Below are 16,098 nucleotides of genomic sequence, written 5' to 3'. Positions count from 1 at the left end.
GTGTATTACATACGCTGTGTGAAAGGCTCTTTTATGCGAATGTAATTCACCGTGAAAGCTACGTGCCAAGTTTGGACCTCCGGGTTACGACGTTTGAATCATTGATATCTTTTATATACAGTCATGATGTTTTCAAGATTTGTCTGGGAACACCAAGAAAAAATTCTTACTTTTGGTTACTGTACGGTATTCAACTATTTTCGTTTTTTACCATAACCGACATATGTCGGTCTCGGTATTAGAATGAAATAGTGAGTTTTGTAGTCGTCAATAAAAACTTTAGGATATAATCTTGGCATTCTTTTTCGTTACGGTCACTTGTACTAACTATGTTTTATTGTAATTAGATTATTCATGGCGTAGATATGATAGATTGATGTTACAGCGTTATTTGACTGAAGAAATTTAGCAAATTGAAGAAAGAGAATTAAAATCGCAATAAGGAGAAAGATTTGTATTGGCGACTAAAATTATTCTAAATAATAACTGGTAATATATTATTTTGCACTGCCAATTAAGAATGATTAAGCCGTTATTGTAACGGTATCTATTTAAAAGAAATTTCTCTCAATGAAGGGAAATGTCATGTCCAAAAATAATTCACAGTGGCTTTAATATTTTCCGCTTTTTCTAGTCGTTGAACTTGGTGAACTTGTATTAGGGCAAAAATAAAGATGATACAATATGAACGAGCGAAAAAGTGCAATGAGAGGAATTTACCTAGTAAACGTGAGAATTGAGCAGCTGGCCTGTAGAGCGGATACTGCTTTGGGAACGTTTCGTTTGACCAGTGCGTGTCCATCCGTAATTTGTAAACCGCCAACGTATTCGATTTGCAGATATCGTTGCGCGATACTCTTGCTTCGACGAAAATTGGCAGGATGATTAAGAACGATGCGAAAAACCACATCTTCAGATCTGCCATTTGAAACACGTGTTCTTCCGAATACCTTGATTCGTTCGCACGCGCAATGTTCGATTTATTTTTATCCACTGCCGATTTACCTCGATACCGATACGCGTTTCACCTTCATTACAAATTTCGACGTTGCACCGACGTGGTGCACAGCGTTTTCACAAAACTTCAAGATCCGCAGTTACTTGAGGCTTTTTAATCGAAGCTTCTCGTACTATCGGCCCGAGAACATCGTTTAGACGACTGCTACCGTAGTTTATTATCGAGCCGTCGCAAAGAAGTTCCGACATTGGTTGAACGAGTCGCGGTTTTAAGACGACGGGATTCACTCGACGCTTCACTTTCTAACGTTATCTTCCCCGTTTCGGTGCTATTATCTAAGACACGTGGGCGCAGCTCAGATGAGTGGGATCGGCGGTGAACCGAAGTCACGGCAGAACGTGGATGAGCTCTTTTACAGCATCGAAGTGCTGGGATGGTCGGGGCTCTCCGTTCCAGCAGCCTCGCCTTGCAAAACTGTTTGCCCCCGAAACTCTGCTCGATATTTATACCCGGTTACGTTACTCTGCCGACTTGAGATATTTCGAGAAACTTAACAAACGTCCAGAGACGATGCACGCCGGGCGTTATCCTTCGAGGATCGGCTGACAAGGTTTGGAATCCAATTCCTGTTTCAATTAACGACGTATCCCTCCCTCGATCACACATCGGCTCATCGATGTTGTTCGGATGCGAGGCCTGAAATTACACATCATTCTCTCGGACCAAGTACGATTCAGCTGTCGAATCTTAATACGACAACTTTGGCATTTATCGATAGATGAAATTTAGTCGATTTTTTACGGTTCTTTTATCGGCTGCTAATAACGATCGAGTTCTAGAGAGTGTCAAGCTACATTTATGTCGGTGTAATTCAAACGTGATGGAATAAAGCATAATTTTCTTCACCAATTTCCAAGGTGAATACTAATACCGATCGCCCTAACCGTGCTGGACCGCTGTCTTCTGATCCACGATCAATATGGCATCGTCGGAGGTGGGCGTGTGTCTGACATAGATTCAAGAAAGTGTAAGCTATCATACAAAAGCCGAGGACGTCGACACGTGAGATTGAGGCTTGCCCCCAGGTGCCGTTTTCAAAATATTCCTCCAGCATACTTGTAGCAGAACCAAAGCGAAATATTTTCTGTTGCATAACGTACAATAGACATCTATTTATAACTGAAGTACAGCCGCGAAACGGACCGTTGCAAATGCGTATAAGCGACTCTCCAGAATTGGTAGAACCGTGCTAAATCAGTGGAACTGTAACACATTGCATTTTAGTTTTGTTAGTTAAAGTCGAAACGTGAGAGCGCTTAATGACTCGAAGAGAAACACTTCGCAAAGAAAATCAAAATTTTAAGTGTAAATGAATTTTCGGTAATCGTGAACTGTTCGTTTAATTTCCAAGCTTCGAGATTACGATCTTAGGCTAATTCAAGTCAAGCAAATGTAAAGGCTCTCCTTTATTGTTTTTCAATTGGGCCACACTCACGCTCGGAATCTAAAAACAAACATACATTTCGGCAGTTTATTGCCGCGTTATGCAGTGGTTCTAATTCCCACTCAAATATGATACTCGTAAATCGCAAGTCAGCTCTGACTCATATCTTACGTCAGGATCGAAAAGGAGTTCCCACATAATTAGAAATTACGAAAATAATAAATAGCGGAAGATTTTTACGTACCAAAGTTGGTAAAAAGTTGTATCAAAATGGGTCACTTTGCAATAACATTTTACATGTCGTTGGAATTGCAAGCAAATGTGGGACACGTAACTATATGCATTACCTCCAAAGAAACCCTTTGGTATGAAAATCTGATTTTCTGGGAACAATTGATGGTATGAACGTACGACAAGCACATGCCTCAAATTTGTAATTTAAACGGCAACACGAATCAACACGAACAAACTATACGCGATGACGAAATTTTCCGCAACTTGATTTGACAAATTAATTTAGTTGGGTCATTTTTTGTACTTACATCCGAATATAATATTTGACTAAAAAAGTAGATTAAACCTCAGAAACTGATTTTGCGTTGCAATTACCAAAGAAGGATCGACAATAGCGCAAAATGATCAGGCGTACCTCGTTTTTCGTAATTCCAACAGTATTCAAACAGTTTTTTTAACGATACTTGTTTTACTCAATTTTTCTAGTTACTATGACAAATTAAATTTTTCTTAGTGTAGATGCTAAATTTCTCTCCTCGAGCTCACACTTTAAAACATTTTAAGATTACCTGGAGAACGAAGAATCTTTACTGATATGGTTTTTACAACGCGTACAAAGAACTTCAGCAGCCGTTAATTATTCAGGTAAATTATTTCTACGATCGGTCGCGATAAGCAACTGCTGACGTCTGTAAGGTGGGAAACCTGACTCCGTGAACTCAACGCGTTTGCTCTTGCAAATCTCCCTCCTTTTCCCACACGCCGCGGGCATTTATCTCACTCGATCCGCAGATCTCCGAATCTGCCTACGTCACTGATCCTTCCAAGCCGAATGGCAATTAACTAGATACCGAGAATATTCAGTGACGTCTCGCTTCTTCGTCGTACTCTCGGAAAGGGATAAAAAAAATTCCCAGCTTTATCCTTGTGACGAGATTTCAACTTGCGTATATCGGCGCCGCGAGATCGACCGATCCTGTCCTGCAAGTATTGAGGAAATTTAATATCGAATACTTAATCGTACTTTCAACCGTCTGGGCCAAAGGTCAATAAACCGCAGCATTATTGCGGAATGCATTTTGCAGCACACGGAAAGTAATTAATTCTGGAGTGTATAATGGGTACACCGCGTGTCTAGTGGCACAAGGTCCTAAGCGCCAAAAAGGCGATTTTAGTGGCAAAAGATGGTAGGAACAGATTATTTTTTTTTTGTCGCTACATTCGCTTCAAAAAAGTCGAAAGCACTTTGATCGATAAAAACGAGCAATTGAAAACCGTAATAGAAAAATATCGTACGTTGGTTGGTAGATACGATCGTTTCCAGCTGACAAATAATACAGCTGAAAGGAAACGAACACGGCAAAATTTCGTATCCACTAATTTTATTTGAAACACATGTTTTTATTGCAAACGCTGTAGAAATAGCCGAAACGCATGAATAAGTCGAAAACAACGCAAACTTTTAAATTGCCCTGAAAAATATTCTAACATCAAAGCAGAAGATCGTATCCATATTTTTTCACATCTGAAAATGCTTCAGAAATGTTCGGGACGCATAGATAAATCGAATTTGGAGGTTATTCAGAAAATTCCCAATTTTTACGCGTCAACATACGACCTTATACCTATAATGTATACGTATACTATTGATTAAAATGATGCTCTTTCGTGAAGTTGGGAACAAAAAGGCGCAGGCGCCAGTATATACGTCCTTCTTTTTTTAATTGTTAAATTACACAATCTCTAGGATTTTAAACAAAAGTTCTACATATAATGACAACAAGTCATGCAATATCACTTATGGCCTTTTACAATTACAGGGCCAATATACATATAGTGCGTCACTTTTCTCACTTCTAGTATCTTTTTTTTTCATATTCATTTTTTTGTCACTATACTTGAAAATCGATATGGCCGGGTGTAGAAAACTTGTAGATGCGTGGCACACGTGTAAGTATGGTAAATTCTTTGTTGCTCCTCAAAAGATGAGATCTTCAACTCTGAGAAAAACTTTGGAGTTTCGGTTTTATCGATAAATCAAAAATTCATGCCTTTTACGTGGTTATAACCGAATCGTCATAGGCAGAGTTGTTTAATTTCCTTGTTTCCAATTTTTTGTTTATTTCGTACATTCTTCAACCTTCTATTGAACGTATTTCAGGTGTTTCACGTCATTATTTTGAAAAAATAAATGATACAACTTTTTGATTTGTAAAATGCCAAACGGTCATATAATGTCACTTACGACCTTTTGACTTTAGATACGCGATACTGTTATCGGAAAGATCACCGCTTCCAAGTTTGACGTCACCAACGTGAATATAGAACCCCGAAATCTGCAGTGCCTATAATTGATCGTGATCGCGGTCAACAAGGAAAATTCTTCGGCTATGTTAATGCATCCTCCGCGTACAACAAATGTTCCTTGGATCGGACCCTTCCAAGCCACGCAGTCACCGTCCGTGCTGGAAAATGTACAAATTTTTATCATTGGCCGACTGTAACACATACTTATGAGTGCTGCCGACCAAGATTTCAAAGTGTGTGTTGGTACCGGCAGCGATGCCCATAGGAAGGGTTTTCTTTCGAGGGACATTCGCGTATATAAGACCTGAATTCACCTGGCCAGACTCAGTACACTTTCAATCACAACGTGGCCAAGAAGGGACTACCAACGGTGGTAATCAACCGTAACAGCAACACTTAAGTATTTACGTTATTGGACTGTTCGGCACATTCCTGAAGAGAGATAGTCAGACTGTCCATCATGAAATTAGCATTAACATCTCTTGTCATCGTTGCTGGTGAGTGATGTTACTAATGTACATTTAACTGATCAAACATTTTGTTGTTCCGTTTCCTTACCACATTTTTCCATTTTCTCGTGAAGTTCTTCGCACGTTTCATATTTCAATTGCACCGGTTGATTACCAATTTCTCCACTGAGCGAGTGTTATAATGGGCTAGACGATAGTCTGGATCTGAACAGTTTTTCGAGATGAATGAGATACATTTGTTACATAATCACTTTTGTCCTCTTGAATATGAACGAAGGATTCTTGTTGGTGATTGTCACTTTAATGAAGCTGCTTGGCGCGAAATTTTTGCACTCGATGTGCTTTTGGGGGTCAACTTGAACTCATCGTCAGCGGATGAGTTCCTCATTCATTGGAACAGCAAACGACCAAATTCCGAATCTGTCGCATAATCGGTACATTGACATTTCCACCTACAATCTTCTCATGCGATAGACGGTCGTATGTCTTATGCTACAATCATGAATGACCATTCGACGACTCATAATTCACCCTCACATGAATCCCAGTTTTGGCATGCTTCGTCCACGATGCATCAGCCCAGCGAAATTGGTGGGAAATAAACCAAGATGGTTCGGTGGCGCTCACAACCTCGAGGACGTCAACTTCCGCTCCGGCAACAGTGGCTACACTCCCTACAGCTTCCGGGTTGCCTGCCAACTGTCCATGCGTCACTACTCCTCAGTACAACCCAGTCTGTGGTGATAACAGAATCACCTATACCAATCCAGAAACGCTGAAATGTGCCCAAGATTGTGGCCTAGGTGAGTGTTTGTATCGCGGTTATGTCACGTGCTAACGTAGATATTTGAATGGGGATTAAGGAAGGTTTGCTTCATATTGTGGAGGATTTTTTTTTAAATACTTTCATTATACTGTCATTGTGTCACCCCTTACTGTAGTCATTTTGCAATCGTAATCACTTTGTAATCATAAAAACCTCTGCAATCTAACAGTCATTTTTTTGAATGTATGTTTTTTTGTAAAAATCGTGCCAGTAAGATAGATTTATTCGTTGCTCGTTCTTGAAATACAATAAAAAAGTTGACATTTTTTATGCTTTTTATTTAATTTATTTTCAATATGAAAATAACAGTAATAATCATAATAATCTACAAAAACATGTCTGTAGCATTAAGAGCATACAACGATCGCTCTAATCAATCTTCACGTCTGGCATCCCATCGTCAGCTAGGCGAGAAGTGTATGCAGTATACTTTGGTATACGCTATTTAACTTGTAAAAACAGAATCACTGATGTGATCACATATGATAACTTTTTTTTTTGTAATCACGGTAGCCCTGAAATTTGTTTGTGGCCATATGAAAAAGGGGAAATCTTTTGGAGTGATAAACATTTTTTATGTAGTCTCTGTGGTCTGCAATCACTGCTTCACTTTTTTCCGAGTAGCCGATCATTGCCTTGTGTCAAATCACGATCACGACTCGTATTACAGATATAATACAAATCATTTTTATTTCTTACCCAAGAATTGTTATTGAGTAACTTTAAAATTTTACCAACATTACCGATTCCATTGAAATGTTAGATCTGGAAGATAAAATCAGTTTCAGCTTTGGTATCTTAATATCGGATTTTTAATCTTCTACGATATTGATAGAAAATGTGGGTACGCTATATTTTTATGAAATGTAGAACTTTACTTTGAAATTTGAATGGTTTTATTCAACCCAATATTAGCAATGGGTATTTAATTATTGCATACTACCAGACGACCGTGATGAAAGGATAGAAATAGATTACGTAGACTACTGATTGAATGCGAATCGCTATATAAACAGTATCTATTGATTTCTCCTCACCGGAGAATCATTTCACTGATCGTGTTATACCATTTCGATAAATAATAAGTTATAATGCTTTGCCTCCTATTTTCAGCCGTGAAACTGCTCTTCCATGGACGCTGTGAAAAGCTTCCATAAGAAGTATAATTTGCCGGAGTCTTCAACATAATCGCAGTAATTAAACATCGTAAACTTGTACAAGAGCATACATGGAGATATCACAATACGACAGAGTAAAAAAGTGAACTTACCCAACAAACGTGAGAATTGAGCAGCTGGCCTGTAGAGCGGATACTGCTTTGGGAACGTTTCGTTTGACCAGTGCGTGTCCATCCGTAATTTGTAAACCGCCAACGTATTCGATTTGCAGATATCATTGCGCGATACTCTTGCTTCGACGAAAATTGGCAGGATGATTAAGAACGATGCGAGAAACCACATCTTCAGATCTGCCATTTGAAACACGTGTTCTTCCGAATACCTTGATTCGTTCGCACGCGCAATGTTCGATTTATTTTTATCCACTGCCGATTTATCTCGATACCGATACGCGTTTCACCTTCATTACAAATTTCGACGTTGCACCGACGTGATCCACTGCGTTTTCACAAAACTTCAGGATCCGCGGTTACTTGAGGCTTTTTAATCGAAGCTTCTCGTACTATCGGCCCGAGAACATCGTTTAGACGACTGCTACCGTAGTTTATTATCGAGCCGTCGCAAAGAAGTTCCGACATTGGTTGAACGAGTCGCGGTTTTAAGACGACGGGACTCACTTGACGCTTCACTTTCTAACGTTATCTTCCCCGTTTCGGTGCTATTATCTAAGACACGTGGGCGCAGCTCAGATGAGTGGGATCGGCGGTGAACCGAAGTCACGGAGGAACGTGGATGAGCTCTTTTACAGCATCGAAGTGCTGGGATGGTCGGGGCTCTCCGTTCCAGCAGCCTCGCCTTGCAAAACTGTTTGCCCCCGAAACTCTGCTCGATATTTATACCCGGTTACGTTACTCTGCCGACTTGAGATATTTCGAGAAACTTAACAAACGTCCAGAGACGATGCACGCCGGGCGTTATCCTTCGAGGATCGGCTGACAACGTTTGGAATCCAATTCCTGTTTCAATTAACGACGTATCCCTCCCTCGATCACACATCGGCTCATCGATGTTGTTCGGATGCGAGGCCTGAAATTGCACATCATTCTCTCGGACCAAGTCCGATTCAGCTGTCGAATCTTAATACGACAACTTTGGCATTTGTCGATAGATGAAATTTAGTCGATTTTTTACGGTTCTTTTATCGGCTGCTAATAACGATCGAGTTCTAGAGAGTGTCAAGCTACATTTATATCGGTGTAATTCAAACGTGATGGAATAAAGAATAATTTTCTTCACCAATTTCCAAGGTGAATACTAATACTGATCGCCCTAACAGTGCTGGACATCTATCTTCTTATCCACGATTAACAAAGCATCGTCGGAGGTGGGCGTGTGTCTGACACAGATTCAAGAAAGTATAAGCTATCATACCCCAGGCATCGTTCTCAAAATATTCCTCCAATGCACATACAGTAAAACCCAAGCGAAATAGTTTTTCTTGCACGAGGTATAGTAGATATCTATTTATGTGTGAAGTGCAACCGCGGAAACGATCGTCGGAAATAAACTACCCTCTAGAATCGGTAGAATCGTGTTCAAACAGTGGATCTGTAACATATTGCAGTTCATCTTCCTTACAGTAAGTCGAAATCGAAGCGTGACAGAGTGTTTTACGACTCGACGCTACTTCACAAACAAAAATGGATCTTAATTGAAAAGAAATTCTTGGTAAACGTAAATGTTTGTTGAGTTTTCAAGCTTTGAAATTACGATCTGAGGCTGATTGAAATCAAGCGAATGTAAATGCTTCCTTTATTCTTCTTCAGTTAGACAAGCGCTCGCTCGTAATACAAAAACAAACATACATTCGAAACGTTTATTACCGCGGCCCGCAGTCGTTCTTTAAGGAAGGGGAGGTACAGCTTGGACGGACTAAAATCATACCTATTTTTAGGAATTTTGTTTTTAAAAAAACCGAAAACACTTGGAGCAATTTCAGTTTAAGGGCTTTATTATTTATACTATCAGGATTGTTTTTTTCATTGAAATTAATAACAATATGGCGGCATGGCGCAAACAAGTATCGAACGACTCCGAACTCGAGGACTTTAATTTGCGGTGTCACATCTTCTGACATCACTGTCTAGCTTGTAACATTTACAAAAAACTTATGGGATAGAAATTCAAAAATTTAGCCACGAGGTCGAATCGATAAACAAGTTTTGAAGATTAGGTCCAAATTTCAAGTCGATAAGTTAAAAATTGACCGAGGAATCTGCGTCACCGTATTAAAGACGTGGTCGTTGGCTAATTATATTCGCCGTGCCGCCATTTTGTTATCAATTTAAATAAAAAAATTCTAAAATTTTCTTGAAATTTTAAGTAATACAGCCCTTAAACTCAAATCGCTCTGAGTACTTTTATTTTCTTAAAAAAAAAAAAAAAAAAACTCCTGAAAATATGTATGATTGATTTTAAACCGTCTCCAAGGTGTAGAATTACTGGATAGTTTTAGTAAAATGCATTATTTCACGACAAAATTTAATACAAGTAACCATTCAGTACGTAATTATAGTTTTAAGCACTACAATTTCTAGTTATTGTAACGTTATATCCTTTTGTTAATTTACTACAATGCTTTTAGTTTTATAAGGTCTCAAAACCAACTTCTTATTGTTACTTAGAAGAAAAAAAATTACAGTACAAGTGACTACGACAAAAGGAATAATATCACGTAGTATTTGTTTTGGTCAAAGTTGTGAAAATCATTTTTATTTCGTACCCAGTATATTTTTTTGTTACGATAAAAAAAAATTAAAATAGTTTAACATTGTACGATATATAAAACCGTACAACTAGAAATTCCTCTTTCCACTGAAGACGGAAGCTGCTTCATAAGATTCGCCTTTATAATCGCATTGTCCTTTCATTTATGTACAATATTGGTCGTACAAAATATTAAAAAAATGTTATCAATCTAATATTATTACCACCACAATTTATGAAATTTCGACATAAAATGTCGAATAAATAACCAATTGCAAGTTTCCTCACATAATGGTTTTTTTTTTTTCACTATAAAAAAAATTTTACGGTACAAAAATCTGAATTTCCAACAACAATTGACACGAAAAATTAGTCGAATGTTTGAAGAGTGAAGGAACGAGTAAATTCTGTTTCATAATTTTTCACATTTCCATTTCATTTCTCTATACAGGAAATTTCACCAGAAATGTAATTAATTCAAGACGATTGTAAAAATAAATTTCACTTCGTTTATCGGAACCTTGAACTCGAGTCAGGCTGGTTCTTTGACGATTGTTACCGTAATTCAATCTCGTTGGAATTCAGTTGACCTCGAATGTTCCGGGACTCAAAAACACTGTGCGAAATCAGTTGGTACGAACAAAGTGGGATATGCACATACCTTAAATTCGAACCTTGAACTCGATCTGTACGAATATTGCTGTAGCAAGAATCAACGAGGCGAAATAAGTATCACTTTTGTATAAGCACGCGTCTAACTTTGCGGTCTAACAGTTTGACCCAACAAAGTTAATTTAGACATTTGCAATCCTCGCACCGTTTTATATTTCAATAAATGAGGCTAATTCCCGCATGGTTGTGCAGAGAATAAGTCAACAGCCAAGTCACTATTCATACGCTCGTTCCCGACTACTTGATCCGAAAAACCTTCGGCAATTCTACGATGCCTTGACATTTTTAAACACGCGTCAAATTTCTATTCAGTACCAAAGTGACGATTTTTTTTTACCACACCAAATATGCACACAAGTTAAATGGTTTTATTATGAGTCCGGTTATTCGTCATCCTGCATTAGTTTTAACGGTAATTGAACCCATGAACTGTTTTGTCTTGCAGCTTGAACGATGGCTGGTATTTATCTTCGTTCGAGCTTCGAGTGTGAATCGTTGTGGATGTAATTTCTTATTCAACAATTTTACCCTGCGTAACGTCGCTCCGTGCGATTTATTCACAGAAATGAATATATGAGCAGTCAAATACTTTCATGTGAACTTTTGCCATTAGTGTTCATTTAGCGACGCCTTTTACGTTACGAGCTCGTTTTAAGTTGTTCCGAAATTGTATTCTAAACCAATCGCAGTTCGTATAATGCAACATTTCTTCGTCGATTTCGTTGCAGGAAAATATTCCGTTTACCTTTTTTTATTCACAATGTACATTACTCGAAATATTTCTCGTATGAATTATCCTTCAAATTGACTCTTATGGTGCAATTAAAGTTTGCGGAAAGTAGGTGGAATTAATTTAAGTTCAGCAAGTGACCGTAAACAGTGTAAAGAATACTCTTGATTCTAATAACTACGCAGCTGACGATGCCTAAGACGACACTTTCACAGCACAAATAACAATTCAATCTATCATAAAAATTGGTCCAATATTTTACGACCTTGGGCTTTGAATATTTTCGTACATGTTTGCGTGTGAAAAACACTGCCTAGCGAATGAGGAATTTTCAGAGAAATGGTTTGAAATATTCGAGGTAAGTCAGTTTTCCTCGTAAATTTTCTTTGAAAATTATCATCACAGCTGCTCACATTTAACTATTACCAATACGGTTTTTACATGTGCGCATCGAGAATTTCACCAGACGTGAATTGTTCGGATAAATTATTTCTGCGGTCGCGATGAGCGACCGACGAACGTCTGGAAAGTGGGAAGTCCAGCTGATTCTTCCTACGTGTAACGTATTTGTTACACCCTTGTTTTCCTTACGTGCCGGAAGCACATATCTTTCTGTAAATCCCCAAACCTGCCTACGTCACTGCACTACAAACTACAAAACTAATTTTAATTTTCTTCCTAGAACTGTATTTTTCGATTGCGGTAAAAAATGAAAATGGTGAAGGACTGAACGGTAGCCGGAACTAAAAATTTCTCTCAGTGCAAGCCGAGTAGTAATTTACAGCTATTGGGAATATTCAGCGATTGGAATCGCCAGAAGACACGATTTGAACTTGCGTAGACTCCGACCTAAAAATTTTGAGAAAATGGAAGATCGTATTTTGCAATTCAAATTTAGCATGCAGTCGTTGATTGGATAATTTTTTAACCGTCTCGGTCGAAGATGAACGCATCGAAGAATGATTCGGGAATGCTAATTAAAGTATTTACACGGAATGAAATTAATGTACATTTCAACTCAGATTTGACATAATTGCACCGCGATTCGAAACTTAAAAATGAACTCAAACGTGGAAATAAAAATTTTCCAGTATTTACTGTAATTTATGCAAATTCTACTAACAAATACGCTCCGTTTGATAATTACCACTCTTTTTTTCCGTGTACCATACCTCAGTTTCGTTATAATTACTTCTGGAAATTCTGTATTCGGTTATCATTGCATACGCTTGTTTTCCTTGTTTGTCGTACTGTCGAGTTTCGAAAGAACCAGAATTTTGATGAGCGTAAAAAGAAAAGAGGTAAACGGCTCGTCCCCACCGGAACGCTAATAACTGGAAATTATTACACAGCTTCCAAGTTCAACCTTATGAACATGAACATATAATCCGGAAATCCACAGATGGTTATAATTGACCGTGAGCACGTTGGACGAGGAATCCCGGGGCTACGGCAGTGTATTCACCGCGTATATAAAACTTGAGTTGACCTCGCCAGACTCAGTCGACTTTCAATCACAAAGTGGTAGAGACGGGACAACCAACGGCGGTAATCAAGCCTAACAGCAACACTTAAGTGTTTACGTTATTGGTCTGTTCGGCACATTCCTGAAGAGAGATAGTCAGACTGTCCATTATGAAAGTAGCAGTAACATCTCTTGTTATCGTTGCCGGTGAGTGATGCTACTAATGTACATTTAACTGCTCAAACATTTTTTTGTTCCGTTTCCTTACCACATTTTTCCATTTTCTCGTGAAATTCTTCGCACGTTTCATATTTCAATTGCATCGGTTGATTACCAATTTCTCCACTGAGCGAGTGTTATAATGGGCTGGGCGATAGTTCGGATCTGAACAGTTTTTCGAGATGAATGAGATACTTTTGTTACATAATCACTTTTGTCCTCTTGAATACGAACGAAGGATTCTTGTTGGTGATTGTCACTTTAATGAAGCTGCTTGGCGCGAAATTTTTGCACTCGATGTGCTTTTGGGGGTCAACTTGAACTCATCGTCAGCGGATGAGTTCCTCATTCGTTGGAACAGCAAACGACCAAATTCCGAATCTGTCGCATAATCGGTACATTGACATTTCCACCTACAATCTTCTCATGCGATAGACGGTCGTATGTCTTATGCTACAATCATGAATGACCATTCGACGACTCATAATTCTCCCTCACATGAATTCCAGTTTTGGCATGCTTCGTCCACGATGCATCAGCCCAGCAAAATTGGTGGGAAAGAGACCAAGATGGTTCAGTGGCGATCGCATCCTCGAGGACGTCAACTTCCGCTCCATCGACAGCAGCCCCGGCTTCCGGGATGCCTGCCAACTGTCCGTGCGTCACTACTCCGCAGTACAATCCAGTCTGTGGTGATAACCGAATCACCTACGATAATTTTGAAATACTGAAATGTGCTCAAAATTGTGGCGTAGGTGAGTATAAGATATGCGGTCATGCTTTGTCAACGAAGATATTCGAAGGTTTCAAAGGAGATTTGTTTCCTATTATGGATTTCTTTACAGCTTCGTATGTATTAATGTCTTATACCACGTAGGGAAATACGAGGTTGAAATATGAATAATCACTGTTAAGAGTGGAACCGGTATAAGCAATTTTTTGTTTTTACCTTTTCTTCGAGTTTATAAGAAAACGAAGAAAGAGATAAAAGTATTATGCATATGGTTAGAAGCCTAAGCAGAATTCGAAAACCATTCAAAAATTGTTCGCGACGGGCTCTTGGAGAAAATTATTTCATTTCGGTTGACCTGTAAGTTTTAAATTCATCTGGATAACGATTAGTGTATATATATTTACTTCTCAATGAATATTAGTGTCGTTTTTTTAAACTGCAGAAGTTATCACGCGTTGATAATTTACGCACAGAACCGGTTACGACAAAAACTGGTTTTTGCTGTTTGATTTAAGTGTAGGTGGTTGGAAGTGAAGTCGATGCACAAAATTGAGTGCCTGGATGAACCGGTTTTCCTTTTTTTTTTTTTGAGAGCACCATGACGCTCTTTTCAAAGACTGAATATTCATTGTTTTTATTTTTGCATATTTCACTCTGCGTTTTCGTTATTTAATCAAACACTTCCTCGTACGTTACGCATAATCAGTGGAAATATTGTAACATCTGTATTCTATCAGAAAATAGCAAGTATTTAAGTATAACGAATGAATAAGGATTGTTAGTCAATATTTATGCCATTTGAGGCGACGTTTTGAATTGTTTGTAAGAGGAATGTCCAGTTCGAGTTATTATTGTATAGGTAATTGTGACGCGAAAGTGACGCGTATAGATCCGAATGATTTTTATCTCTTATCTAAGAATTGTTAGCGAGGTGTTCCGATGTTTTAGGAATGAAAAGAATTTTATGCAAACGATCATGTTAGTGTTCAAAATCAGGAAAGCATAAATATTTGTTGACTGCATTTTTACAATTCTAATAATAATAACAATACTCGTGATTTCATCTAAAATATATATACACAATTATTATAAACAAATTTATCCACGAAAATATCCTGCGGCAATTAGAATTATCCATGATTGTTGAAAACTGTGATGCATATTTGAAGGTGATGTGAAATATGATTTTCAAATTGAAACGATTTCGTTTCAGATTTTGAAAATGACCATACTTAATGTTCACGTTGCTTAAATCTTATATTTTTCTATTACAAGATATATAATGTTTCACGTAATTCTCGTAATTAAGTTGGATTAAATGGTCGAAATAAGTTACACAGCTTTCTGATTGCGTGCAAATTGCTCCTCAACCGGTATTTACTACATTGTCATCTTGGGAGTATTATTTCACTGACAGCATGATGTCATTGCGATGAATGATTTATAATGTTTTGCCTTCCATTTTCAGGAGTAAATCTGCTCTTCAATGGACGCTGTGAGAAGCTCATATAAGAAGTGAACATCCCGCAAACCTTCAACCAAAAAGCCGCAATGAAATAACGTCTCTGTTCTCAATGTGTACGAGTGCTTGTGATTCTTTGTTATTTTACTGAGTTACCATGCTATTAACTTTTTATTAAGTAGAATATTTACTGATGATTTTCCACATTGCTGTGCCATAAAATATACACATGTAATTTCGTATTGAGAAACCTTTAAGTAGCTAATGTTATATAAAACAATAATCACTGGATATCTACATTTATTCATCTAACAATCAAATTATCATATATTATCTATATGAAACGCGATTCAAAGGCTCAACGAATACATGATTATTACAAACTTAGATTTTCAAAATTTACCAAATTTTGTACACGCTGCAATCGAAAAATTAAACCTTCCGCACATAATTTTATCAAAATTTATATGTGGGGGTCAAAACTTGGAAGAGAAAAATAACTACTGATCAGTGACACTTTCAACAATCAACATTTCGAACAATTCAACATTAGTTATTTTATTTTCACATATTTGAATTTTCGATATATCAGGCATTCGCAACAATGACTATTCCAAGTTTTAACCTTCACCGAATTTGTACATACTGTGCTGAAAAAAAGAATACTAAATTTTCGCGGGTTGCATATCATCAA

General features: G+C 37.9%; 2 protein-coding genes across 6 annotated transcripts in view; one reads left to right on the top strand and one right to left on the bottom strand.

Moving 5' to 3' along the window:
• LOC107223581 (spondin-2) overlaps window positions 1-8,464 on the bottom strand; it is a 13,214-nt gene extending 4,750 nt beyond the window's left edge. The window contains exon 1 of one of the 2 annotated variants that reach the window (XM_046733370.1): window positions 7,510-8,464. In XM_046733370.1, coding sequence (XP_046589326.1) covers window positions 7,510-7,714 — 205 coding nt within the window. In that variant the 5' untranslated portion in view covers window positions 7,715-8,464. Of the gene's footprint in view, window positions 1-720; window positions 1,531-7,509 lie in introns of those variants that run through there. The other variant, XM_015663298.2, reaches the window with a different exon arrangement.
• LOC107223576 lies at window positions 5,077-16,098 on the top strand. 4 transcript variants are annotated; one of them, XM_046733376.1, is made up of 3 exons: window positions 5,077-5,440; window positions 5,962-6,216; window positions 7,353-7,648. In XM_046733376.1, the coding sequence occupies exons 1-3, from the start codon at window positions 5,404-5,406 to the stop codon at window positions 7,394-7,396; spliced, it is 336 nt and encodes a 111-aa protein (XP_046589332.1). In that variant the 5' UTR covers window positions 5,077-5,403; the 3' UTR covers window positions 7,397-7,648. The 4 variants fall into 4 exon arrangements, with proteins under 4 accessions (XP_046589332.1, XP_046589331.1, XP_046589330.1 ...); XM_046733375.1 differs by lacking the exons at window positions 5,962-6,216; window positions 7,353-7,648 and adding exons at window positions 13,719-14,058; window positions 15,411-16,098 and having other exon boundaries at window positions 5,268-5,440; XM_046733374.1 differs by lacking the exons at window positions 5,077-5,440; window positions 5,962-6,216; window positions 7,353-7,648 and adding exons at window positions 12,942-13,197; window positions 13,719-14,058; window positions 15,411-16,098.

Source organism: Neodiprion lecontei, chromosome 3 (assembly GCF_021901455.1).
Source record: "Neodiprion lecontei isolate iyNeoLeco1 chromosome 3, iyNeoLeco1.1, whole genome shotgun sequence".
Taxonomy (NCBI): Eukaryota; Metazoa; Arthropoda; class Insecta; order Hymenoptera; family Diprionidae; genus Neodiprion; species Neodiprion lecontei.
The sequence above is the reverse complement of the archived record's forward strand: the minus strand, read 5'-3'. Positions and strand labels throughout refer to the sequence as shown.